Below are 27,870 nucleotides of genomic sequence, written 5' to 3'. Positions count from 1 at the left end.
GTAAGTCGGGTTAGGGTTGATGCCCAAATCATGCAGGACAAATTAAACCTACCAGCCTATAGTTGCTGAGAAAATGCTGCAGAATTACAGAATGTGTACAACCTCACCCAGTTCTATAATTTACAACTAGCTGCAAAATGCCAAGATGTAGAATCCTTTCTTTCATTCATTTTGTGCCTGGGGTAACACACAGTTCTGGTTACTGCCTTTGCCTCAATGAAACTGCAGCAAAAATTCAATGGAAACTCAATGCTGTCACACATTCTAAGACCACCTGAAATAAAATAAAAACTAGACTCCCCCCCCCTTTGTTAAGACAGAAGAGTGAGATGCATCACTATTAAGGACTGATGCCAGCCAGCTCTGACAGCCCACTAAAGAATGGAGCATCTAAGCATGGAAGCCTCAGCTGCCAGCCCAGCAGTCTGCTCCACAAAAATATCCAAATGCTTTCTTGCAGGCACTTGAGAAAACAAATCTTTCTTAAAAAAAAAATCTGGGGGAAGAGAGCTCTTGTGGCTGGTTAACGCTCCCCCCCATCTCTTTCTCTGAGAATTCTCATCACATTTCTGCCTTTTGCAGGACAAAATGGAGAGTTCCCCTGTAAAAACAAAACAAAACAAAAACCACACTAAGAGTTCTTTTGTTGTTGCTGCTGCTGCTGCTGCTGCTGTAGAAGCTGGCAGCCTTTCCCTCTGGAATCAGCTGCTCTCGCAAGACACAAACGGGTGGGGGTGGGGGTGGATTGGTCTGGGTGCTTTGGTTTTGGTGCTTGGACTCTTAAACTCTCTTCATTCCTCGGCCCATCAAGCAGGCAAACACTGTCATTACCATCTTGGGTTTCACCTCCACCAGGTCCTCAGGGAGAGCATACACACGGGCCCCGATTCTCCTAGCCATTGACACGGCATACCTAGGAGCAAATGAAGGGATATGAGGTGTCTTGAACCCTTTTGCCACTTGACCACAATGGAGGAGGAGGAGGAGGAGGAGGAGGAGGAGGAGGAGGAGGAGGAGATCTACACCCAAACATGTGGGGTCTGCAGTGCCGGATTTATGTATAAGCTAAACAAGCTATAGCTTAGGGCCCCACTCTCTTGGGGGCCACCCAAAAAAATTAAACAAAAAAACCCTGGATGTACATTTCCAAAATATAAGATAAAAAATGAATAAAATAAAACCTACATACAGCAACAGTGTTTTGTGTTGTGTAGGCTCCTATTTGTTATGTGCAAATGGCTTTAGATACCTATTAGGTCCATCAATTACCATATAGCATATATTCAACACAAAAAACAGTGACAATTTGTTGTTGACAAAGGACAGCTGGACATATAAGGGGCTCCATTACCTTCAGGAGCTTAGGGCCTCATAAAACCTAAATCATCAAACCTAAATCTGGCCCTGGGGGTCTGAGACTGTCAAAGAATAGTTTTCCCCATTTTACCAACTATGGGCAGATCCACAACATACATGAAAGCACATCCAGCACACATTTAAAGCACATGATTTCACCCTCCTAGGAATCCTTGGAATTGTAGTTTCCCTTCACAGAGCTACAATTCCCAGTAACCACAACAAATTACAGAAGAAGGCCCTTCTAGTCGTGCGTCCTGTTCTTACAGTGGCTAACCAGGTACCCCGTTGGGAGGAAGAACACAAACAAGACCCGATCGCAAGAGCCCCTTCCCCTCCTGCTGCTTCCAACAACTGGCATTCAGAAGCACTGCTGCCCCCAAGTGGGAGACTGAGCACCACGGCTAGTAGCCACGGACAGCTCCAAATTTCTCTGTGAATTTGCCAAATCCCCTTTTTAAAGCCACCTAGTTGGCGACCCTCACTGCCTCCTGTGGGAGTGAGTTCCGCAGTTCAACTAGGATTCTTTGCAGGGAGTCATGTGCTTTAAATGTGGAATCCTGAAAGCAAAAATTCTGGGATCAGCATATGTTTTTGGACTATGAGGTCTGCACACTAGACCTGGAGCCAGAGTTTCAAAAGAGAATACATTTGGTAGAATGATAAAAAAATAGGACACTGAAGAAGAAGGAAAGAGGCTTACTTGGCATTACTGTGTTTATCTTCCTCTGACAGATCTCCTGTCTTCACAAGATCATAATTTATACAGCCAGGTTGAATGGCATCAATTAAGTCCACAACGGCTAAGCTGCTGCTAATACTCTTGTCCTAGATGAGAGAAGGGGGGCAGTATGTTAACGTAATTTAAAATTTGAGGAAGCGGTTGACAGACAATTCATACACAGAACACACACAGTTGAATTGTATAATAATAATAATAATAATAAATTATTTATACCCCACCCATCTGGCTGGGTTTCCCCAGCCACACTGGGTGGCTTCCAACAAAATATTAAAATACAATAATCTGTTAAACATTAAAAGCTTCCCTAAACAGGGCTGCCTTCAGATGTCTTCTAAAAATCTGGTAGTTGTTTTTCTCTTTGACATCTGGTGGGAGGGCGTTCCACAGGGTGGGTGCCACTACCGAGAAGGTCCTCTGCTTGGTTCCCTGTAGCTTTGCTTCTCGCAAGGAGGGAACCGCCAGAAGGCCCTCAGTGCTGGACCTCAGTGTCTGGGCAGAACAATGGGGGTGGAGACGCTCCTTCAGGTACTGTACCGAGGCCATTTAGGGCTTTAAAGGTCAGCACGAACACTTTGAATTGTGCTCGGAAACGTACTGGGAGCCAGTGTAGATCTTTCAAGACTGGTGTTATGTGGTCTTGGTGGCCGCTCCCAGTCACCAGTCTAGCTGCCGCATTCTGGATTAGTTGTAGTTTCCGGGTCACCTTCAAAGGTAGCTCCACATAGAGCGCACTGCAGTAGTCCAAGCGAGAGATAACCAGAGCATGCACCACTCTGGCGAGACACTCTGTGGGCAGGTAGGGTCTCATCCTGCGTACCAGATGGAGCTGGTAAACAGCTGCCAGGACACAGAATTGACCTGTGCCTCCATGGACAGCTGTGAGTCCAGAATGACTCCCAGGCTGCGCACCTGGTCCTTCAGGGGCATAGTTACCCCATTCAGGCCCAGGGAGTCCTCCACACAAGGGAAAAACCAATGCAATGGAACAAACAGCAACTCTTACACTTGGGAAGAATCAATATTTCTTTCTTGAGGTCTACAAAAATCTCTTGTGGGTGTTTAATCATCTCTAAGAATCTGCCATACAACCTGATATTCAGTGCTGTTTTTCTAGAAAAAGAGGTACCAGAACTCCCCATGAATATCTCCCTTGTTCTCTTAGAATGGCAATGGCACCCACCAGAAAGGAACTGGAGCTGAGATCTGGTGAGTTCTGGCTGAAAGGAAGCACTGCTGATATTCAGTATCTACAGGCTGCATCCAGCTAACTCCAGCTACTCACTCAAGTGCAGTTCCAGTGAAATTAAACCATCTCTGTTAGCCACGCCCATTAATTTCAATCAGTTTACCCTGAGTTAGGATCAGCACTAGTGCAGCCCTGTAGCATTGAGAACCGCACGGTACTATGTCTTGGGAGAACCAGACTGCAGATGGTGGCCACTCAGTTGGTGGACTGCACCTCCATAAATAAATAAAGAGCAGTAGCATGTCACAGAGGATAGTTTGAGCGTAGCCTCCTTATCTACAAGCAGGGAGATGTTTAAATGGAGGAACAAGAACTCACGGCAGCAGCTCACACCCAGATACTAATGACAGCCTGAAGTCTCACAGATTTCAGTTAGAACAAGGCCTAAGTTATTTGTGGATGATGGAAGATTTAGAAGAAGCTAGCAAACTGCAAGCTAGCAAACTGTCAGAGAGGTGTCTGCATGGGGAAAATTATTCCACAAGAGAAGCCTCCTGTTTTTCCCTGTCAGGATGGCTACTTATGCAGGCCTCAGGCCCAGAATGTGGCTACAGACACACTCACCTAAAAATACCAGGCTGCACCATTTCAGGAATATTTATGCTAGAATAAAGGCAAGAAATCCAATACCCATTTTAAAAGAAAGAGAGAGGAATGCTTTGCACCTTAAAGCTCTGGATAGAGCTCAATTTCCCAGCTTCTGCCAAGATCTTGTTTACCCAGCTTACGATAATGTCATCATTTGCCTTCTGACCATCTCCAAGATTCTCTAGGACATTCAGAGTATATCTAGGAGCAGGAAAAGGGAGATATCATTGTTCATCACAAAAGACAGAGGAGAACTTCCAAATAAAATAACCTGCTTGGGGTTTAGCAGTGAAAAGGTGGCTAATGAGCAAGAAAAAACTTCTCAGAAGTCTTCCTAGGATAACCAGGGACAAGAGTTGCAGGTCTTGGGCTAAATCAGGAGGGGGCGCCCTCAATATGCTGTGGGGTTGTCAACTCTTGATTTGTCAATTTTTCCTAATTCAAGACATTTCCATAGTTATTCCCTTATAGCTGGGGCTTCAAATTCTTTCCAGACCCTAATTTTCCGCATGAAAAAGCAAACAATTTTTATTTCCCTTTTTATTAAAAAAAAGGGGGGGGGAAGAAGCTGCACCAGCGGACCTTCTTTGTTTTTCCGTGTGAGAACAGAAGCTGGGTTAACAACAGCAAAAGCAACCACACCAGACACAAAAGGCCACAAGCCTTTTCTGAAACGTTTGCCCACAGTGGAAGCCCTGTGGGCAGCCCACAGCAAGGCCTTCGTCCTGCAAGGAAGCATTTGCACACGTCAAAAACTAAAGCTCAATGGTACCTTCTCATCAGCTGCCACACTACAGCCAGCGTGAGAGTTGGGTTGCCGTCATTGAGGTCTTGCCCGCCAATGCCAACCAGGGAGAACTTTGCTGGATGCTTCCCTAGGTCGACGGCATAATTGCAATTTTCCAGCTGCTCATGGGGAAAGGGGGAAATTGTGGAGAGGGAGAGAGAGAGAGAAAGGTTAGATTGTGTGATGTGCCTTATGCTGATGCAATCCAGCTAGCCTACTATGGTGCAGTCCCACCTGGGCAGAAATGGAGTTGTATTGCAGTTAAGTGTGTCAGGCTAGGACCTGGGAGACCAGGGTTCTAATCCCCACTCAGCCATGAGCTCTCACATGCTGATTTTGGGGGCCAGTCACTGCCTCTCAGCCTAATCTACCACACAGGGTTGCTGTGGGGGTTAAAACAAGGAGGAGGAGAACAATGTATGACACTTTGAGCTCCTTGGAGAAAAAGGAGGGATACAGATTCCATGAATAAATAGAAAAATCTTGGGGTTACTTGGAACAATATTCCCCAGCTCCCAAATGCCTCAGTAAGAAGGAAAGTTTTTTAATTCCTCCTGAATGTTAAGAATAATGGAGACAGGTGCACCTCACTAGCGAAGGCATTCCACAAATTGGGGAACCACCACTGAAAAAGCAGATGCTCTGCTGCTGAGTTACAGCCCTTCCCTTCCCTTCCCTTCCCTTCCTCCATGGAAACAGCAATTATGGGCAAACGTTCCTGGGAAGAATCTTTGTTGTGATGCTTGCTCTACTCCTGCCGCGCACAGCTGCCAGGTGTTCTGTGTGCTGTAGAACACAATTATGCAAGCTGGGGAGGTGGGGGAGGCAGCAGGCTCTGTCCGCCTGTGATGTGATGTGAACTGAATCTGAACCCTGAATTTGTACAAAACCGTTTCTAAGCAGCAACGCCTCCAGCAGGCATCTTTACCTTTTTCATGTTTGCTCCAAGCTTTGGGTACGGGGGCTTGTTGACCTTACTCCAGTCAACAGGAACTTTTATCTTTTCATAGAGCTGCAAGATGACCAATGCGTCCTGCAGATCACTGGAAACAGAGAGCATCAATTAATAGTTGATGTATTTTTGCCACATGGGACATTTTCTTTTTAAAGCAAAACCAGCTCAATGTTTAAAATACAGACACAACCCCCACCAGAGTTACATGCATTCGACTCACACACAACTGGGCAGACACGCAGTGCCAGGAAATAATTAAATAGTTCAATTCAAACCCAGAAAAGGTGGGCAAGAGCTGGAGTCTTCGTGGCTCATGAAGAGACCCTCCCCAGAGCGCAAAAAGGACATGTGAGGAAGGAGGAAGCCCCGAAGAGACTGGAGGCACTGAGGCTTTGTTTATACTGCTCGACCTCCCCGCCTAACAACTGGTGTGTGGGGTGGGGCAGCACAGCAGCAGCAGCAGCGGCTTTCTCCCTAGAGCTTCAATTATAGTTGTGGATATTTTTGGATACAGTATTTTTGGTAAGGATTGAAGAGGAAGTGGCAGAGAGGGCGTTGAAAGGGCATTTAGAGGGTGCTCCCCATTTTACACGATTTCATGCACAGGGCCCCAGAACATAACCCCCACATGTGTAGAGTCACCTGTAGGTTCCAGCAGGGATGAAAACCCTCTGTGGCTCCCCAGATGCAGAAGGACTTCGTCACCACCAGCCAGCAAGCCCAGTGGTCAGGGACAATGGGCGCTCCCCTTCTATGTATCAGAAACCGATTGCTCCAAACAAGACAGTCAGTGAGCCTGCTACTTACCCGTAGAGATGGTTCACATGGGGGTTCACGCCAAGAGAGTTCATCCAGTTGCGAAATGTTCTTTCTTCTCGGGTCTCACCTAAGTTAAGGGGGGGGGGGAGACAGACAGGAAATTAGGTGCCCCTTTTACAAATCAACAACAACACTGAAGGCAGCTTAAAAAGTTAAATATCAGAAAACTTTTAATGCAACCACAGCGAAAATTAAAGTTATCCAAGTAAACGAGAAAAAATCCATTTAATCCTTAAAAATCTGCAAAGCTTGGGCAGAACAGGGCAGCATCTGAGAGAGGTTTCTGAGAGAGAGAGTTGTGAACACACCATGTGAGTCTCCAGGAAATGTCTGCTTCCCAGTTGCCCCCTGCATAACTTCTGAACATAAGGAAATGTGCATGGCTAATTCTTTGAGTGCAGGAGAGAGAAAAGCACCTGCAGCTGTCCACCTCTGCAACACACACACACACACACACACACACACACACACACACACACTACCCTTTTCCCTCCAACAAGAACCCTGGAGAGGAAATGCAGCCCTTCCTTACCTTCCAGCAGTGTCCAGTCAATGTCCTGGTTTTCAGGCTTGGTGAGTGCCGGGTACTTGTTGAACAAGTTGGCCACGAAAGCCAAGTTCAGTTTGGGGTTGCCACTCACAACGTCCGCTGGGGTGACAAACTGCCGGCAGCCCAGTCTGTCTGCCTGCTGAAGCATGCACTCAGCCCTCTTCAAGTCATCTTTCTCCTGGAAAAGCAGGGACAGAACCATGAACTATCAAGAGGACCTTCTTCAACCGCATCACAGGGCAGTGATGATTAGCAGACTGATTGCCCAATCCCACGTGTTCAGGGCTCACCCTCCTCACCACCCACCACCAACAAAACAAGCTGGGGTGGGGGAGGTCCACAGCTCAGTGTTAGGACACTTGCCTTGGATGAAGGTTCAGTCCCCAGCATCTCCAAGTAATGCTGCAAAGCCTAAAACTCTGGAGACTGCAAGTCAGTGTAGGCAATAGTGAGCCAGATGGACCAACAGTCTGAATCAGTAGAAGGCAGCTTTGTATGGTAGCGGAAGGGCTATAAAGCAACTGCTATGCATGGAGAAGACCTGGGTTCTACATGGGGCTGCCCATGCAAAATTCAGTGGGAAGGTGCCACTTTCAACAGCATCTGGTGTTTTAAATTAACCAAAAGCCAGGCAACTATAATGTCCCGATGCTAAAGAGATTTGTAGCAGCCCAAGAATGGGGATGACTTACACTGAAGCCAGACATGTTGATATCAATTTGCGGCTCCCCTTCCTTCTGTCCCTTGGGTGCAATTTGGTTGAGGAGATGGTAGTATGCTCTGGAGTCCTGGAGCAGACCAAAAACGAGGAAGAAGAGAGTCAGCCATTGGTTTGCCTACTGCAAGGCAGAAGACACATACAAGACCGGGCACCATTAAATTAGTTAAAACACTGAGGAGGTATACATTGCTTTGATACCTTAACAGAGTTATTGAAGTCAGTGAGCTTGCAAGAATAAAAGCGAGGGGAGGGGGAGAGAAAGGAAAGGACAGCAGAAATCCAGGAAGCATGAGAGAAAGAGAGAAGAGAAGTAAGGTGGTTAGATGGGAACAAGTGGAAAATAGTTTCAATTCCAAAAACCAGGGAATATTCCCTAGTAGATAATCCAGCTTTTTGGGAGGGGGGTGTCTCCCACTCCCAAAGCTACAGCAAGATCTGTAAGAATAATTCATTATCCTCACCCTCAGTAATATTTATATACCACTTAATGTGCAAAATCCTCAAGTGGCTTACATAAAGCACAGTAAGGTGGTTTTTAAAAATAAAAATAAAAATGTATGAACATTTAAAACCAAAATTACAAAGAAATACATTGGTAAAAGCAGAGAAGCTACTGATTTAATATTATGTTGAATATCAATAAATGCATCTGTTGAGTCTGGGAATGCCTGCTTCAATAGATGGGTCTTTAGGCAATGCTTAAATCTTGCCAATGTTTCTGCCTCATGAACAGCACACAGATGGCTGTTTGGCCATTGGCCATGTTGGTTGGGGAAGGCGAGAGCCCCATAAAAGCTAGAGCGTCACAAGTATGCTCCTCCCTAGTTGAAAAGTTAACATGATTTCAAGGGCCCCCAGACCGGGCAGTCTCGGCAAACCCCTCACCCGGAAGAGATGGGCGTGAAATTCTCCCCCACTGTTCTCTGTGCAAAGCGAGAACTATGCCTGTAGCCAGATGTTTAAGGTGGGATCATTGCAAGGCAGTCAGAACATCAGTTGTAGCCCATTTCTTTATTGCTTAGACAAGGCACCCCACTGTCTCCAGCCCCACGGATACCTTGATCTCTGAGCTGAAGTTGTTGATCTTGTGCCACCCAGCATTTTCCAGGTGGAAGTTGGCCCACCTCAAGAGCAGTTCCTCTGGAGACAACTTCATCAGGTCTTCCAAAGTCTCCCCATCTCGGAGCAAGGCAGCCAAGGCTGAAACAAAAGGACGGGGTCATGGATGCTGGAGGGCACCATTGGGAGAGGCTAGGTTTGCATTTCGTTCCTCCCAAATGAAGCTATCTTAATTTAAAAGGGGCATAATCACATTTGGCTAAGGGAGGAAGTAAGTTGTCTTAATACTGAATGAGGCCCTTGATCCATCTAGCTCAGTACTGCCTACACTGACTGGCAGAGGGTCTCCAGAGTTTCAAGCAGGGAGATGCTTGAATGGAGATGCCATTGGAGATGGAATCTGAGATCTGCTGCATGCAGGTGCTCTGCCACTGAGCTATGGCCCTTCTCTGGCACTGTTGAGCTAAGCTTTCTGTCCCCAACTACAGAATCCAGAGTTCTCCACCTGGATATGTGATAGACTGAATCTGGGACTTTCTGCAGGAAACACAACTTTGACCCTACACTTATCATAGGGAACTGCCTTATGTAGAATCGGTCTATATTAGCTCAGTCTCCCTCCAGAGGTTGTGGACTTTCCTTCTTGGAGATTGTTAAGCAGAGGTTGAATGGCCATCAGCCATGGATGCTTTAGTGGTGATCCTTGTGTTGCAGGGAGTTGGACTAGAGAACCCTTGGAGTCCCTACCAATTCTACAATGCTATGATTCTGTGAACTACAACTTCCATCAGCCTCAACAAGCACAGCCCAGGATGATGAGAACTGTCCTTCAGCAACATCTAGAGGGTGAAAGGGTCTCCACACCTAGTCTACACTGACTGACAGAGGACCTCCAGGGTTTCAAGCAGGAGGATTTCTCAGTCCCACCTGGGAAGTTTTGGGGACTGCACCTGGATAGCTTAAAACATCTTAGGGATACCCTAACCGTGGCAAAAACCCCAGCGTTCTAACCATGGCATCCTACTGGCTTGCTCACTCCCACAAATAGGGGCCAGCCACTTTCCAAAACAGCAGCAGCAATGATGACAATGAAACGCAAATCTTGGCCTGCTCAAAGGAAAATAAGAGGGTGGCTGGGTCCAGCAGTGACTTTTGCTGGGTAGTTCTTAGTCCGTCATCCGGATGGGAAGAGAGTGCAGCCTTTGGCTTACCTTCATTTCTGCTGAGTTCTATGTCTGCAAACAAGCCAATCTTGATGATCTGCCACAGAAGTCCTAGAACCAGATGTGGCTTCCCTTCCCTCAAATCTTCTGCTCCAATGTTGACCACATGACACCCAATGGCAGAGGCCGAGTTCAAGGCCAAGTTCAGGTTTTCCTGAAGACAGAAGGGGCTCAAGTCAGAAGGGATCCCTTTCATACCGTTATCTCTTGCCTAAGAGCTGTCCCCTCTATGGGTGGTCAGGTGCACTGTATCTAAATTAGTAAAGGGACCCCCTGACCACTAGGTCCAGTCGCGAATGGCTCTGGGGTTGCGGCACTCATCTCACTTTATTGGCCGAGGGAGCCGGCGTACAGCTTCCGGGTCATGTGGCCAGCATGACTAAGCTGCTTCTGGTGAACCAGAGCAGCGCACGGAAATGCCGTTTACCTTCCTGCTGGAGCAGTACCTATTTATCGACTTGCACTTTGACTTGCTTTCAAACTGCTAGGTTGGCAGGAACTGGGAATGAGCAATGGGAGCTCACCCCATCGCGGGGATTTGAACCGCCGACCTTCTGGTTGGCAAGCCCAAGGCTCTGTGGTTTAACCCACAGTGCCACCTACATCCCTTGTAGCTAAATTACTGAAGCCCCAAATTGCCTGGCTGTTCCTTTACCCACTGCCTTTCCCCACAAAGGGGCTATTTGTGCAGTGGTTCAAATGAAAATGCTAGGCCATTGTTGTTGTTGTTTTTAAAAATCCTGTCTTGTTGATCTTGAACCCTATGCTAGCAAACTGCAGGAGCACAGGAAGCTGCCTTATACAGAGTCAAGCCATTGGGTCCATTTAGTTCAGTGTTGTCTACACTGACTGGCAGAAGCTCTCTGAGGAGTCTTTCTGAGTTTTACCTTGAAGATGCTAGGGACCAAACCTGGGTAACTTCTGTGTGCAAAACAGATGTTCCAGAACTGAGCTATATAGCGTTCCTTAACATTTAATGTTGTTTCATTGAAAGCAACATTAAATACTGCAGTTAAAGCTTTTTTCTGCCTGTTGAAATAGGTTTTGGGGCCCTGATAAGGAAAAAACAGACACAAATCCAACAGGTGTTGGGTTTTTTGGGGGGGGGGTAGGGCTCAAAGCAAAAATTGCTCCCCAAATGCTGTTGCTACAATGCATTTCCATTTAATAAACTTCGAACCCAGTGGTGGTTTTTTCACCTGTTCTTTAACCTATATTAATATTTATAGGCAGCTACTTCGAACCTAGCAGTTTGAAAGCATGTCAAAGTGCAAGTAGATAAATAGGTACCGCTCCGGCGGGAAGGTCAACGGTGTTTCCGTGCGCTGCTCTGGTTCGCCAGAAGCGGCTTAGTCCTGCTGGCCACATGACCTGCAAGCTGTATGCCGGCTCCCTCGGCCAATAAAGCGAGAGGAGCGCCGCAACCTCAGAGTCGGCCACGACTGGACCTAATGGTCAGGGGTCCCTTTACCTTTTTACTTTTTGATATAAAGCAAAAGCACAGAACAAGAGGCCCCTTCAATAATTAAAAGCAAAAAAACCCCCATCCCCCTTGGGTCAATGAACAACTCCAGCATTATCTTAACCCACTGGGGAAGTGAGGGGGGAAAGAAAGCCAGTTGGAGGAGGATTCCCTACCTGAATTATGAATGGTGTTAGCTTTTTCTTGTTGATCGCTCTTTCATCAATTGTGTCAGGAACAGAAAGGTTGATCATTTTACTGGTGGAAAGAAGCAGGGGAGAACAAGATTCAAACTGAGATTAGTCAGGGTCTATGCACTCATGTGAGAGGAGGGGGGGAATTCTGTGAAAAGGTGCAGGGCATGATTAAACGGCGTTTGCAGAATAACTCCTCTAAATAATATTAGTGCAATATTAGTGCAATGTTGCTCAAAGAAGCAAGGAATTTTTAAAAATGAATTCTTCATTAATATATGTGAACTTATAAGCAGCTGTTTTTCTGCCCAAAGCAGATCAGTGCAGATGTTTAATTTTCAAAAAAAAAAAAAAAAAAAGGTTTCCCCTCCTGTGATCTAAATTATTTTTACCAAAGTTACCCTTAAAAGCAGGGGTGCAGAGACCTTTTTGCTCCATGTCCTGGATTCTTACCAGGACTGGCCTTGCAAACCAAACTGGGCAGGTGGATGGGGCCACACAACCAGCAGCCACACATCTTTATGATGCCACATGACTGACAGGTGGCTTGTCAAAATCGCTTGTATGAGGCCTGTGAAATGCGTGAGAGAGAAGCCTGGAATTTAAAATGCTGGCTTCTTTCTTGTGCTTCCCATTGATGGCTGCAGGTAGAGGCTGGACAGAGGGGAATACAGTATTAGAATTAGTATCAGTATTTATATCCTGCCTTTCTCCTAAGTTGGGATTCAAGGCTGCTTCCAACAATTGTTAAACAACTTTATAAATACTGTTATAAAACAAACCAGTTAAAAACAACATTTTTAAAAAAAAACCTCAACAGGATGAATTCAGAACCAGTGATTAAAATGCAGTTTGCCCTGACAGCATCCCAGAGATCAGAATAGTCTGCACTTCCATTTCAAAAGGTCTGTTTGAATAGGAAGGTCATATGGGCTGCCGGAGAAAGAGTACCAAGGAGGGAGCTAGGCTAGCCTCTCTTGGGAGGGAATTCCACAACATGGCAGCGACCACACAAATGGCTCTCTCGCATCACCACCAGCGGGACCCTATTCAGACATGAAGCTCCCTGGGTGACCTTAGGCCAGTCCCTGCCTCTCAGCCTAACCTACCTCACAGGGCTGTTGTGTAGATGAAAAGAAGAGCAGGGAGAACTAGGTACGCTACTTTGGGCTCTTTGGAGGAAAGGTAAGGTACAAATGTAATGAAGAAATAATGAACAAACTGCTGCTCTGAAGTTGATGGGATGAAGAGAGGGCGATCAACAAAGGATCTTGGCATCCACGTAGGTTCGTATACGAAGAAAGGATCTTTCGGGTGGACTGGACCCAAGCCATATACTTAAGGCTTAAATCATGTACTTTTAACCAGGGAGTAAGGTAAGTGTTAAGGAAACTGGAAAAAAACCATGAGGTTTGCTCTCCATGAGTTGGCAGAAATGTTATTTTGCCCATGTGCAGCTGAGGCATCTTGTGACTGTCTCTGTTGCTGGGCCAACTATCACTAGGCACAGGGCAGAAAAGGACTCAAGCTGCAGTGCTGGGGAGTGCAGGAGAATCTATGGGAAAGGTGGAGATTGTTGGAACAAGCCTGTGAAAATGTGGAAGACGTTCTGAAGGGTTCGTCTGACAGACGTCAGACAACATGCAAGACCTCTAGACTCAGAACGTCTGAGAACTCTGGAAGTTGCAGAACTTTGTTAGCAACTAGATTTTGCCTTTGGCTTGTGGACTCTGCAAGGAATTGGCAAGCAAAGAACCCCTCTGGGCTCAGAAAGAGAAAATTTACTGTAGCAGCTTTAAATAGCGTGTGCATATTTTGTGCATGTGTTTGTGTAGGCCAAGTAAAAGCAATCTCTGCTACACAGTTTTTTTCTTCCTGTGGTGAGCTTAGCCACTTGGCTGAACTTCTATAGCACATACACAATACCCAACAGGACACCCTAAACCATACACTGTGAACTTTAGACAAGAGGGAAGAGCTAACATACAGAGTTACAAGAGTTGGTTTCAACATTGCCACTGGTGCTATATGCTAAGTCAATAGGGAGCAGTCCATGCTGCAGATGTAGATGAGGGAGACTCAGGTTCAAATCCCCAATTAGCTGTGTCAATCAGTCTTTCTCAGCCTAACCTCATTTTTTAAAGAATAAAATCATGTGTGCTTTAGTATGTGAGAGTCCACACTTCCACTGGAACACTGACCTCTCCTTGACCTCTCTGAACACTGACCTCTCCTTGAGCTTTTCCATCCCAGCTGGTAACTAAGAACTTGTACCCGAGTTTCCTTATTTCCCTCTCCCTCCAAATTCACTTTCCTTTTGTGCCATTAAATTATACAGATTGATTTTTTTGGTTCATTTTGCTATTTAAAGTTGCAATTGATAAGCTGCTCTGGGGGAGTTTTTTGATTGAAGAGTGGGATAAAAAATCCTTTAAACGAATGGTTAATAATATGTACATCACCCTGAGTTCTCTGAAAACATAATGGAATAAAGACTAAAGAGCAAAAATAAAATAAAATTATTGGAGGGAAGTGTGATACCCATGTGAAGTGTGAAAATCTGAAACATCGACAGCAAAGCTAATATAGGAATGTCACTTAACTGGAGATTACAATTTTCCCCTTTCTGCACCTTTCTAATTGCATCCATAACTCCAGAGAACAAAAGCCCTCCAAAGAAAAAACTCACCACAGCACAATCCCATCTGCAACGGCTTTGAAGAGATCGTCTGTATTTGGGTTCATTGGAATGACATGCTTACAGTCCGGATCGTTTTCCAAAGCCTTGTTTATCCAGTTCACAAAGGCATATTTTTCTTCCTCTGAAGAAGAAGGAGACTGTCAAGTTCATTGTATGTTTAGGGCTCACACAGGTGGCAAGCAAAACAAGAGGACTCAGTGCATCATCAGGCACCAGAAAACCCTGGGACAGGCTCCCCCCACCCACATCTAATCACTTTAGATACTGCAGAAGGTGGGGGCTGACCCATAGGAGGTTCATGGCCTTGGTGTTTGTGTGTTCCACAATGAAACACCAAAAAAGACCTGGGGCTCAAGCAATTAACTATAGGCCTCCCACAAATCTGCACAACTTTTAACTGTGTCACATACGCAGAGACCATCTGAACTGTTCAGATAAAACTCCTCCCCAGTGCACCCTATCTTTGATAAGAGAATTATTCACAATAGCAGCTTCCAAGACCCACTAAGGCCGTGGAGATAAATTCAAAACAGTAACGCTTAATTGCACATTGACTCGGAATACAATTAAATTGATTCATTTAATTAGTTCCACGAAACTGAACTTTGATCCAGTGGTATCTGGGGTCAAATCCCCCATAGTACACCTCCAGCTGATCTTACTGCCCACCAGTGAGCGCTACCAATCACTTTGGGAACCATGACTGCAAATTGAATTCTTGAGTTTTGATCTGTTCCACCCTCTGTTTATTTATTTAGTCTTCACGTTTCTACCACAGATCACTGATGGGATGGCTCTCTCCTTCATCCTCACAAAAACAGAGGGAGGCAAGCTGGGTTAGGCCAAGAGAGCATGACTGGGTGAAGAAGGCCCAGTGAGATCCCTGGCTCCATGAGGCCTCCTTGGAATCTCACACCCAACAGGGAGGGAGTGCATTCCAGTAATAGCTTATGGCACAGCTGGGGGACCTGGTGGCCTCCAGGTGTTGTTGGACTCCAACTCCCATCAATCCCAGCCAGCTTGGCCAAGGGTCAGAAGGACAGGAGCTACAGGGCACCACATTGGTTACACCCAACACAGCTGAATGTTGGAAGATTCAGGCAGACAAAGGAAGTCCTTCTTCACACAGCGCCTTGTTAAACTATGGAACTCCCTCCCACAGGAGGCAGTGATGGCCACCAATCTAGATAGCTTTAAAAGAGGACCACTCACCATGACAGCGATGATCTGCCTCCACAGTAGGTGGCAATAGCACCCCTAAGTATCTGTTGCCGGGCAATTGTTTAATTGTTGCACTTAGATCCTAGTTTCTCCCCCCAAGGAGCTCAGGGTGGGATACATGGTTCTTCCCCTCCTTATTTAATCGCCACAACCACCCTGCGAGGTAGGTTAGGCTGAGAGGCAGGGCCTGGCCCCCAGGGTCACCCAGTGAGCTGCATGGCTGAGTGGGGATTTGAACCCTGGTCTCCAATGTACTAGTCCCAACGTGCTAACCGCTACACCACACTGCTATGGTGTGTGACTCCGTGCATCATTTCGGCCAGAGCACATGGGTCCCAGGATGCAGCTGGAGCTAGGGATTTGCATCACCGGCATGGAGGGAATTGAGGTGGTGCCTGAAAATAACTGATGGGGGTCTTCCTAGGCGTGCCGTCTCTGCACCCAAGTTACACCTCAAGGGCACAAAAAAGAGGCAGAGAAAATAAACCTCAGTAGCATAGGATGCAGGAATGTATTTCAACTTAGTCCAAAAGATTATTTCAGGGGCTACCTGAGTAGGAGTGCTGGGTGCCTTCGCTGGAGAGCTCAGATGTCCCACCGATAGCGCAAATGCCTTCTTTTCTGTTGATGGCTTTTCTAAAAGTCTTGGCAATGTCACTGCTTTTCACCTCTTGGAAGATCTGTGCAAATAAAAACACGTGCAGTCAGTGATAGGCCTGGCTCTTAGCGACATATTAAGCCTGTACCTGAGCTGCACCATGTCAGACTTGAAGCTTGGAGGCTGATTGGGTTGTGCGCTTTGCCAAACCCAACCTCAATAATAAGGAGTTTCAGCAGGTAGGAAATGGGGATCCAGGTGTATGTGGAGCAGAATGCTCAGCATGAAGGAGACCCAATCCTGGAAAACCCTTAATAGACGTTTCAAACGCTGCAACCACAACCTGGGTTTGCCACCTCAGTGAGAACCAGCTCACAAGACAAAACATTTTTGCAGTGTCTTTTCTGTTCAGGATTCCAGCTACATTGGTACCTCTGGATATGAACAGGATCTGTTCTGGAGCCCTTTTCACATCCTCAAGTAAACGTAAGACACGACTGCGTGTCTACAGGTTGTGTTTTGCCACTTCCGCACATGCGCATGATGTCACTTTGAGTGTCTGCACATGAGCGAGCGGCAAAACCCAGAAGTAACACGCTCCATCACTTCCGGGTCGCCATGGAGCGCAACCCGAAGCTTCTTCAACCCAAGGTATGACTGTACTCCATTTTAGTGCACTTGGCACATGGTTTATGATACCCCATCCATCAAACAAACAAACAGTGAGCATTTCATGACCACTGAACAAAGTGTGCATTGGGCTGTTTTTTTGAGTCTCCTCACCCCCCACCCACAAGGGTCCCACCATATTTCATGGTACTTCTACAAACTTTGGAGCTTCCACAAAGTAGCGCAGTTGGTAGAGAATGAGACTCTTAATCTGGGGTCAAGTCCCACAACAGGCAAAATATTCCTACATTGCAGGGGATAGACTAGATGACCCACACAGCCCCTTCCAACAATAATTCTATGGTTCTATACAACTTGCTGATAGTACTCTCTTATGCCTGGGTGGTGCTGTCTTGGCAGTTGGAGAACTGAGATCAGGACTGGAGAACCAGCAGCCTCCCAGATGTTGTTAGATTCTAGCTCCCATCAGCCAGGGCCAGCACAGAAAAACATCAGGGATGGGGGGTGGGAACAGTAATTCAGCAACATGTGGTGGGCTGCAAATTCACCTCTCCTGAAAGATATGATGACACAAGTCTTCTGCGCTTGTTGGTGCAGCTCCAAAGCACAGCAGGTAAGCACCTCGCATGCTATTAGATCAGAATCAACTAGAACACCTAAAGGAGTCAAAGGGCTGGAGGGAGTCTGGGGAGATTTTTGTCTTTGGATAGCAGAGCCCCCGACTGCCAAAATACCTCACCACAAACTGCTTTTGAGATTCCCTCAGGTTTTCCCAAGTGGTATTGGGGGTGGATGGCATTGTTGTTTGGGAAAGAGAAGCCCAGAGGTTTCAAGGCCTTTAAGAAGTGGAATAAAATTCTTAAACCTTGCCAAATTTCAGTCCATTCAGCTCTGCTGTGTGTGGCACAATGCCCCCTTACCATCACAGATAAAAGGCTGGCTGCCTTGCAACAGAAGCAGGCACCGAGGTTCTACGACTGGAAGAGACACGGAGGACTAGCAGGAGGGAGTTTTTTTAGATACTTACGTAAACGAACTCTTCAAAGCTGATCTTCCCATCTTTGTTCTTGTCTCCATCTATCATCAGTTTCTGGATGATCTCCCTCACTTTGTATCCAGGAAGGGGAAGGTTGGCTTCTTTGAAGAGTTCGTGCAACTCATAATCACAGATGAATCCATTGCTGTTGAGATCTTTAATGCAAAAGAAAAAAACACAAGGCTTGTGAGAAAAATTTTGTGGAGTTTTATTGTTTGATATTAGGTTGTTCTAAGCTGCTTCTAAGTCACAAAATATAGATTTATTCATTCATTCATTTGCTTGCTTGCTTACTGAATTTGTATTCTGCCCTTGCTCTCAAATGAGCCCACAACACCCACATTTATTTAATTAGGTATTTATTTAAAAAAACATTCTTAAACAGTTAAAACATTCTAAAAACAGTTATCATCCAGTGATCTTGGAGTTGCCAGGAACTGTATTTCTTAGCCATCAAATGCCTGGGTAAACAGGAAAGTTTTCAAATGATTCCTGGGAGTTCATAATGATGATGACAGGGGCACCCCACTAAGGAGTGCATCCCATACAATGGGGAAAGCAGGTGTACATACTCATATATAAGCATGCATTTGTAGCCTGTGCTTCACCATGTGGTCCCAGGGTGAGGCTACATATGGCTCAACGCAGAAAGGAAACCAAGTAATACATAAACACTATGAAATCGAATAAACAGCAAACACAAACCAAAGCAACATTGCAATAGGAGGGACAGCCTGATCTTATCTTCCATCTCCCCAAAAGGTGCTTCTTGACCTGACTTCCAAAGCACATCCCATGCTGAGGCTGCAGGCTCCTTAGAAAAGGAAGGCAATTTGCAGCTTGGGGAGTGCCGCAGAGGTGCCCCTCTCATGCCCCACCCCCATGAATCTCACAAGGGCGGCATTAAAGCAGTAGCAAGGCTTCCATTGCAGATCTCAAGACCAACCCAGGTCTACTTGGAAGGAAACACTGCTTCTGCTATGTTGGGTTAATGTTGCGGGGAAAATACAGGACGATCCTGGATCACAACCTCATGTGCTTTTAATTCTGTTGGGAGCCGCCCAGATCGGGGGGGGGGGGGGTAAATAACAAATTATTATTATTATTATTATTATTATTATTATTATTATTATTATTATACATTTTCAATAAATACATTTTCAATAAATATATCCATCTTTTTATGATCATTTAAACAGCACTGGTTCCTTTCAGTTCAGACTTTGGGCTCTGTTCTGTATATTATCTGGCTGCTTGGCTAAGATCACCCACTAGGAGGCAGCACAAACAAACCTGGCACACAGAGACACCACGCTGGAGAGAGTTTGGGATCCAGTTTGCTGCTCCCAGAGCAGAGGCACCCACTCCTGACACCCGGATGCATAATTCATGTTGCTGTAAGCCATAATAGACACTCACCGACTTTGGCAAAGGCCTCCCTGAGTTCCTCTAGCTCATCTTTGGATATCTGTGTAGTGCTGGCCATTTTCATGCATTAAAACAAGCACCTGCAAGGGAGAGGGAGAGGGGAGGTGGAAGAGAAGCAGGAACACTGAATAAAATCAGGAGCACCAGTCTAGTTTTGAAATCCCTCCTTTCCCAACAGACTGCAACAGAAAATGGGCTGCTGTGTCTGCTACTCCTCCAGTGGGATTTCTCCAGGCATGAGAGAGCAGTGTGCTAGCTAAGCCATTAATGCTATCAGTATCTAACCATCCCCCTGTTTACTTTTGAGAACAGGGCACACTGTGGCTGCCTGTTAAACCAAAGAATTCGCTCCCGCCAGAAGAAGCACCGAAGGCCATCAACTTGGATGGCTCTAAAAGACTTATAGACAAATTCTCCTGCTCTGGAAGGCAGGACTCGAACCCATGGCTTCAAGTTACAAGAAAGGAGATTCCAGGAAGAACTTTCTGACAGTAAGAGCTGTTGGACCATAGAAGAGACTCCCTCGGAGGGTGGTGGCCTCTCCTTCCTTGGAGGTTTTTAAGCAGAGGTTGGATGGCAACTTGTCATGGATGCTTTAGCTGAGATTCCAGCGCTGCAGGAAGGCTGGGCTAGAACGCTACAGTTCTGTGATTCTATAATTCTATGAGTCTCTCAACAAGGTTAGTAAGAGAGAACGTGTAAATCAAACACAATTATACAGAAGAAGAAAGTGGATATTATAGAAAACATGGAGGGGTCGAAAAATAAAAAGGCAAGATTATTATAGCTATTCCAATAAAGGACACTGAAGATATTACTTCTGTTCCCAATAATTAAATTTTACTCAACAAAGTGTTTAGATTTATGGTCTCCTATTCTTATTACAAAATAAAAGGGATTCTCAATGAACATGCTGTTCTGTTATCTGCCTTAATTAAACTCTGCCATGTTTACTGTCATTATGGTGCTGGAGGAGACTCTTGAGAGTCCCATGGACTGCAAGAAGATCAAACCTATCCATTCTGAAGGAAATCAGCCCTGAGTGCTCACTGGAAGGACAGATCCTGAAGCTGAGGCTCCAATACTTTGGCAACCTCATGAGAAGAGAAGACTCCCTGGAAAAGACCCAGATGCTGGGAAAGATGGAGGGCACAAGGAGAAGGGGACGACAGAGGACGAGATGGTGGGACAGTGTTCTCGAAGCTACGAACATGAGTTTGACCAAACTGTGGGAGGCAGTGGAAGACAGGAATGCCTGGCATGCTCTGGTCCAGGGGGTCACGAAGAGTCGGACATGACTGAACGACTAAACAACAACAACAACATGTTTTCTGTCTACAACCCCTCCCCACAACTTGGCATTCTCCAGGCATTTTGGACTACAAATCCCACCATCCTGAAACATCTGGAGGGCAACAGGTTGGGGAAGGCTGGTGTATATATCCCATCCCAGATTCTTATTATCCAAGTCAATCAACAAGCAGACCTGAAATCTCCTAATTTGGCTTGGAGAAGATCTCACAAGCTCATGGGTTTTGCAAAGGAACGATGCTGTACCCTGAATAGTATCAAGGAGGAAGCTCTTTAGGTACCTCCAAGCCTCAATGTGTTGCATTAATACTGCCAGCCAGGATGCTTCCATGTGTGATTTATTCGCAGTCTGGTTTTGGGGAGAGTGTTTCCTCTAGGCTCACGTAGAACCAAAGTTTTGGCTTATTATCACTGACTACATGCTGGGTAGCTTCTTTACTCTTAACTGGTTTAGGTGTCATGGCTTCTGGTCACCCAGGACGGAAATGTTTAAAACAAAACTTGCAAATCAATGGTTCTCAAACTTTTTTACGCCACCACATCCTTGGTTCCATAAACTCCTCCCCAAGTGCTCACTGCCCTATCTTATAAAAAGCATTATTCAAAACAGCGTTTTCCACTAAGGCCGTGATAATAACACAGTAAAATTCCAAGTGATGGCAATTAACAGTGGGGTTATAATTCTTTGATTATGGTGCAGAACAAGTTATACACAGTGTGCATATTCTTAGAAATGTAACAAATGAATAAGTAAACTGGGGTGGGGAACCCGCTTCAGCTGAAGGGCTGCATTTCCTTTGGGGCAACTTCCCAAAGGTCACAGGACAATGGTGGGAGGGGCTAGAGGGAAAATTTGGCAGATTTTACCTGTGCACAGGAGGGTACTTTCTACACAGCCAGGTGAGCAAGAGGCATGATCAGAGTTCAAGGCCATATTTCCAACCAGGCAAAAGCACTCAAGGAGAGCACATAGCAAAGGGCAATGAAGGGCTGTGGTCTGGGGAAAAATCCCAAGGGCCAAAGAGAGGGTCATATTTGTGCCCTGGCCCTCAAGCTCCCCACTCCTCAATTTAATAATAATAATAAAGGATTTCAGGTGAATATGGGCTGCCTGGTACCACTCAGAAAAGAGCGTGCTGTGAAATGAATCAAAGCAGAGTGTTTTGTTGTGTGGCTACAGGTGGCCACCTGCCAGGATCCTTTGTTTGAACTGGCACCAATGAACATTTCCCCTGCCTCTGTTTGCAGAGCGTCTCAATAGGCCCCACTTGCTGTTCCAAGCTAGAGGCTTCAGCATGTGCTTCCAGGCGATAGAGATGTCTGGAGGCCCTGTTTGTCTGGGGTTGCAAACATTTGCTGAGGTTTGGTGCTTTGTTGTTGTTTTTTTATTATTCTGTGTGCTTAAGAATCCATTTTCACAAGGGTTGTGGGGGAGAAAGCAGAAAACAAGAAAAGGTTAAATAAACATGGCACGCTCAGTGCCCCTTTCCAGCCCAATAATTATATATGCCATGTCCTGTGTCACACATGGCACCAGGTGCGACAGAGGTAAAACCCTGTCTGAGCCCCAAGGAGGTTGCCTGCCATCGCCAATCTGCTGGTCAGCGATGCCTTCAAAACCCCAAGAAAAACACTCTGTGAGCTTGAAAGCAGCTTCTGAAGACCCAAAATACTGGCTAATTGTGGGATCTGGAGAAGCAGCATCTTGAGCAGCGCTGGGTTACTGGCAGGTGGGTGGCTCCAACCACTTGCCAGACTTGGCCCACAAGTGGTGGAGGGTGGGAATGTCCTGGTCCACTGGTTAGATGCAGTTTCCCTACCTCTGATATTTGGGGCGACCTTTCTTTACTTCCTGCCCAGAGTCTGGCTGCTGCCATTGAGCGCCAGGAAGCAATTCTCTACCCCATCCAGCCCCAGATCACTGCAGGTGACCAGGGTAGGTAAAACATGGTGGGCATGGCATGAAGCTTGGCTCATGTGCTTCAGGGATCCATCACTGTGAGGCACCGTGGCCTGAATGCAGTCTGCAATCTCTCCTGCTCTCAGTTTGTGCCAAACACATGGCATGGATGAGCTGGTGATAGGGACACCTGCCTTGGTGCTGAGGTGGTGGAAGCAGCCTTGAATTTATTAACCTTCTGACCCAGGGCTTGCCCATCTTTTATGGCCAGGTGGCACATCTGCAAATCAAAAAAACTCTGAAGGGCACAGAAAACACAGGGCCCAGGCAGGGTCTCTGTTGGTGCAGGTGCACCTCTGGGTACCATGCTAGCAATCCTCATTCCAGCCCTTACTATTCTTATATATATATATTTAGAGCCTGATGCTCATTTTAGGATCTGTCAAGAAAGAAGGAGTGGAACAAAACACTCTCTCTTCCCCGTTTGCTTAACAAAAGCTTTTATTCTGCTAAGCTTTGCAGTTTTCACCTTTTGCAATCAGGACACACTGAGCTCTGCACTGGGAACGCACAGAGGTCAGCTGAATAGAGCAAGGCCAGCCTGCTTGCCTGTCCATCACTGTAATTCCATAAAAGCAATGGGGAGGGAGCATAAGGCTACTAGTGACTACTAGCCACAATGGCTGTGTTCCACTCCCGCTGCTGAAGGCACTATGCCTCTGAGTTCCAGCTGCTCAGAAACAGCTGTTGGGGAGGGGGCTGGTGCACTGGGGTCCTGCTTCCCACAGGCACCTGGGTGGCCACTGTCAGAAAGGGTGCCAGACTAGGTGATTAGGTGACTAGACGAGATATGGATATGCTCGTACCCCTTCCAATCTGTGCCTCATCCCGAGGGACAAGGGTAGGGTGAGCAAGGATTACTCACCTCCGTCACTGGTGTTGTGCAATGCCAGGTCTATAGGCAACAAAACCGCCACCCTGCAAGATTTCTTTACCTCGCAGGGGGTCGACCTGGCTTGTGTGACGGAGACCTGGGTGCGCGAAGGGGAAACAGTTACCTTACGAGAGATGGCGCCCCCGGGTTTCTCCGTCCTCCACCAGTCGCAGACTGTGGGCCGGGGGGGGAGGGGTGGCATTATTAATCTGGGAAGATTGTCCTTTCAGGGCTCTACCATCGCCATCGATCCCCGGCATTGAATGTGTTGGCCTAGTGTGGGGCTCCGAGAAGAGCTTGGCTGTCTGACTGGTGTACCGGCCACCTAGCGCACCAGCAGCCACCCTGTCAGGCCTATTGGAGGCAGTGGCCGGCTGGGCCTTGGAGTTCCCTAACCTATTGGTATTGGGGGACTTCAACATCCATGCTGATGCCACTCCCTCCTCACAGGCTCTGGACCTGGTGTCTTCCATGGCGACACTAGGGCTCTCCCAGTTTGTTTCGGGCCCCACACATCAAGGAGGCCACACGCTGGATTTGATCTTTGGCGCCGGTATAGATGTGATCATGTCTCCTTCGATGAAGGTGCCATGGTCTAATCACTACGCACTGAAAGCCAGGATTGATTTTCCACCCCCACCCTGCTTAGGTGGCGAGCCAATTTGGGCTCGCCCGCAGAGGCTGATGGACCCTGATAGATTCCGTCAGGACTTGCGGGACCTTGCTCCCCCTGGCGACTCATTGACTGAGCTTGTTGAGGGCTGGAATATCCAGCTCCTGGCAGCCATCGATGAGATCGCACCTAGGCGCCCTCTGCGACCCCGCAGAAACCGGGCTCCCTGGTTTACCGAGGAGCTCCGGAAAATGAAGCGGGACCTCAGACGGCTAGAGCGAGTATGGCGGGGTGCCCGTGACGGAGCCTCAAGAACATCTTATAGGGTTTTTATGAAAACCTACGAGATGGCGGTGAAGGCTGCTAAGAAGTCTTACTTCTCGGCCTCCATTGCATCTGCTAGCTCTCGCCTGGCGCAATTATTTAGTATAATCAGGTCTTTAATGTCCCTTGAGGGACAGCCAAATTTAAATAACAATTTGACACACAGCTGTGAGGCATTTGCGAGCTTTTTTGCGGAGAAGGTCTTGTTGCTCCGCCATGACCTCCCTGCCAATTTGGATACAATAAAGGAACTGGAGGCCCCTCGACTGTCCTCGGGTCCAGTATTGGACCACTTTGACCGGATATCCCCAGCCGATGTGGACAGACTCCTCCGAGCTGGAAAGCCCACCACCTGTCCTCTTGACCCGTGCCCGTCTTGGCTGATTAGAGCGTGTCCAGACGAGGTGCGGGCCCTCCTGGGGGATATCATCAATTTGTCCCTTGGCACCGGGACATTCCCAGGGGAACTGAAGGAGGCAGTGGTGCGCCCGCTCTTAAAGAAAACATCAATAGATCCTTTAGATCTATCCAATTACCGCCCGGTTTCGAATCTTCCGTTCCTGGGTAAGGTGATTGAGAGAGCGGTTGCTGAACAGCTTGGTGGGTTTCTGGATGAAACACCGGCTCTGGATCCATTCCAGTCCAGCTTCCGCGCTGGTCATGGGACCGAGACGGCTCTGGTTGCCCTAACAGATGATCTTCGTAGACAGCTGAATCGAGGCGGATCGGGCTGCTGATTCTTCTAGATCTGTCAGCAGCTTTCGACATGGTCGATCATGAACTCCTGGACCACCGCCTTGCCGACGTGGCGATCCAGGGCACAGTCCTTCAATGGCTGCGCTCGTTTCTCTCTGGTCGGGGACAGAGGGTGGCGCTTGGGGGGGAATTGTCATCGCGCCACTCCTTGGTGTGTGGAGTGCCTCAGGGTGCGATACTCTCCCCGATGCTTTTCAACATCTTTATGCGCCCCCTCGCCCAGCTTGTCCAGAGTTTTGGGCTGGGTTGCCATCAGTATGCCGATGACACCCAACTCTATCTGTTGATGGATGGCAATCCTGACTCGGCCCCAGACACACTGACCAGAAGTTTGGAAGCTGTGGCTGGATGGTTACGTGGGAGCCGGTTGAAGCTAAATCTTTCGAAGAAAGAGGTCCGGTGGCTGGGACGGGATGATATGGGATTGGGGGGGCAACTCCCATCTCTCTTTTTTCTTTTTATTTTATTTTAATTCGTTTTGTTACATCAAACATTAAAACAAACGAAAAGAACATACATAACACATACATACAAAAAAGGAGTACATAAAAAAAAAGAAATAATAATAAAGAAAACAAAAGAAAAAACATCTCCTAACATAAGACAACAAATTAACTTACATTAACTAAATAACTAAATAACACACAACATTAATTGACTTCCCTTCATCTCGGTTTCAGAATATATTATATGATTTTTTATCTGCAGTTTCTTTTCCTCAAAAAAACCCTCTTTACATCACAAGTGTTACGTCACACCTACTGTGATTTTTAGATTTTTTAACTCTGTTTCCATGTATGTCATAAATTTATTCCATTCTTTATTAAACTTTATGTCTTTTTGATTTCTTATTTTCTGTGTCATTTTTGCCAGTTCTAAATAATCAAATGGTTTGCCATTCCTTTATAGTTGGGATTTTTGATGTCTTCCAATTTTGCGCTATTAGAGTTCTGGCAGCCACTGTCGCGTACTGAAAGAGTGTTTGGTCTTCCTTTTTGATTTCCTCCCCAATTATCCCCAGCAAAAAGGCTTTGGGTTTTTTTTATAAAGGTATATTTGAGGAGTTTTTTTAGTTCATTGTAAATAGATTCCCAGAATTTTTTAATAGGCTCACACAACCACCACATATGGTAGAAATCGCCCTCCTTGATCTTACACTTCCAACATAATTTATCACCAGTTTTATATATTTTTTCCAATTTTACGAGCGTTACGTACCACCTGTACATCATTTTATACATATTTTCCCTGAGTGTTGTGCATGCCGAGAATCTCATACCTTTATTCCATAATGCCTGCCATTTGTCAAACTCTATGTTATGTCCGAAGTCCATTGCCCATCTCACCATTACCTCCCTTACTTCTTCATCTTTGGTGTCCCATTCAAGTAGCAGGCTATACATTTTCGATAGGAGTTTTGTTTTACTTTCTAGTATCTCAATCTGAAATCTAGATTTTTTCTCACTTATCCCCTTCTTTTTATCCTCAGTCCATATAGAATTAATTTGGTGGAATTGGATCCATCCTGTCAATTTGTTCTTTATTTCTTCATATGAAGAGGCGACTCCCATCTCTTGCGGGGGCGCAATTAGTGCCAGCACCGTCCGTTAAGAGTTTGGGTGTAATCTTCGACGCCTCCCTTTCCATGGAGGCGCAGATTGCAGCTATAACAAAGGCGGCATTTTTCCATCTCCGCCAAGCTAAGCAGTTGGCTCCTTACCTCTCTCGCCCTGACCTAGCCAGTGTGATCCACACGACGGTCACCTCCAGATTGGATTACTGTAACTCGCTCTACGTGGGGCTGCCCTCGAGACTGACCCAGAAACTCCAGCAGGTGCAGAATGCCGCGGCGAGACTCCTTATGGGGTCTTCGCTGCGAGATCATATTCACCCGGTGCTATACCAGCTGCACTGGCTCCCAGTGGAGTACAGGATCAGGTTTAAGGTTCTGGTTTTAACCTTTAAAGCCCTATACGGCCTAGGACCCTTGTACCTACGGGACCGCCTCTCCTGGTATGCCCCACAGAGAAACTTAGTCTTCAAATAAAAACATCTTGAAGGTCCCAGGCCACAGAGAAGTTAGGCTGGCCTCAACTAGAGCCAGGGCTTTTTCGGCTGTGGCTCCGATCAGGTGGAACACTCTGTCACAAGAGACTAGGGCCCTAAGGGACTTGACATCTTTCCGCAGGGCCTGCAAGACAGAGCTGTTCCGCCAGGCCTTTGGCCAGGGCACAGCCTGACTCCCTCCCTCGGCAATCTGGCCCAATAGTTCTGGCCCAAAAGTTGCCAGTGGCTTGATTTGAATTAATTTTATAATGAATGGTTTTAGAGTGTTGTTTGTGCTGTATTTTTGTACTGTTTTGTTGCTGTTAGCCGCCCTGAGCCCAGCTTCGGCTGAGGAGGGCGGGATATAAATAAAAATTATTATTATTATTATTATTATTATTATTATTATTATTATTATTATGTGGACTCTTCTTAAGTTCTCACCTCCCACCAAGCGGGCAATGGCCTTCCAAATGATCTTGGGCAGGGTTTCCCAAACTTGGGTCTTTGTTGGACTACAACTCCCATCACCCCTAGCTAGCAGGATCAGTGGTCAGGGATGATGTGAACTGTAGTCCAAAAACAGCAAGTTTGGGAGACACTGGTCTCCACTGACTGGCAGCAGATCTGCAAGGTTTCAGGCAGGGTTCTCTTCCAGCCCTACCTG

General features: G+C 46.6%; 1 protein-coding gene across 2 annotated transcripts in view; it reads right to left on the bottom strand.

Moving 5' to 3' along the window:
* Positions 1 to 155: 155 nt before the first annotated feature.
* PLS3 (plastin 3) overlaps positions 156 to 27,870 on the bottom strand; it is a 71,754-nt gene continuing 44,039 nt past the window's right edge. For both annotated transcript variants that reach the window (XM_053373530.1, XM_053373531.1), the window contains exons 3-17: positions 19,311 to 19,399; positions 17,883 to 18,046; positions 16,178 to 16,307; positions 14,395 to 14,527; positions 11,688 to 11,769; positions 10,038 to 10,203; positions 8,825 to 8,967; positions 7,739 to 7,834; positions 7,029 to 7,224; positions 6,485 to 6,563; positions 5,651 to 5,765; positions 4,708 to 4,841; positions 4,013 to 4,136; positions 2,060 to 2,184; positions 156 to 913 (exon numbers count right to left, since the gene is read on the bottom strand). In XM_053373530.1, coding sequence (XP_053229505.1) covers positions 781 to 913; positions 2,060 to 2,184; positions 4,013 to 4,136; positions 4,708 to 4,841; positions 5,651 to 5,765; positions 6,485 to 6,563; positions 7,029 to 7,224; positions 7,739 to 7,834; positions 8,825 to 8,967; positions 10,038 to 10,203; positions 11,688 to 11,769; positions 14,395 to 14,527; positions 16,178 to 16,307; positions 17,883 to 18,046; positions 19,311 to 19,383 — 1,893 coding nt within the window. In that variant the 5' untranslated portion in view covers positions 19,384 to 19,399 and the 3' untranslated portion in view covers positions 156 to 780. The remainder of the gene's footprint in view (positions 914 to 2,059; positions 2,185 to 4,012; positions 4,137 to 4,707; positions 4,842 to 5,650; positions 5,766 to 6,484; positions 6,564 to 7,028; positions 7,225 to 7,738; positions 7,835 to 8,824; positions 8,968 to 10,037; positions 10,204 to 11,687; positions 11,770 to 14,394; positions 14,528 to 16,177; positions 16,308 to 17,882; positions 18,047 to 19,310; positions 19,400 to 27,870) is intronic.

This window comes from Podarcis raffonei, chromosome Z (assembly GCF_027172205.1).
Source record: "Podarcis raffonei isolate rPodRaf1 chromosome Z, rPodRaf1.pri, whole genome shotgun sequence".
Lineage (NCBI taxonomy): Eukaryota > Metazoa > Chordata > Lepidosauria > Squamata > Lacertidae > Podarcis > Podarcis raffonei.
Note: the sequence above shows the minus strand (reverse complement) of the source record. Positions and strands in the feature narration are given on the sequence as shown.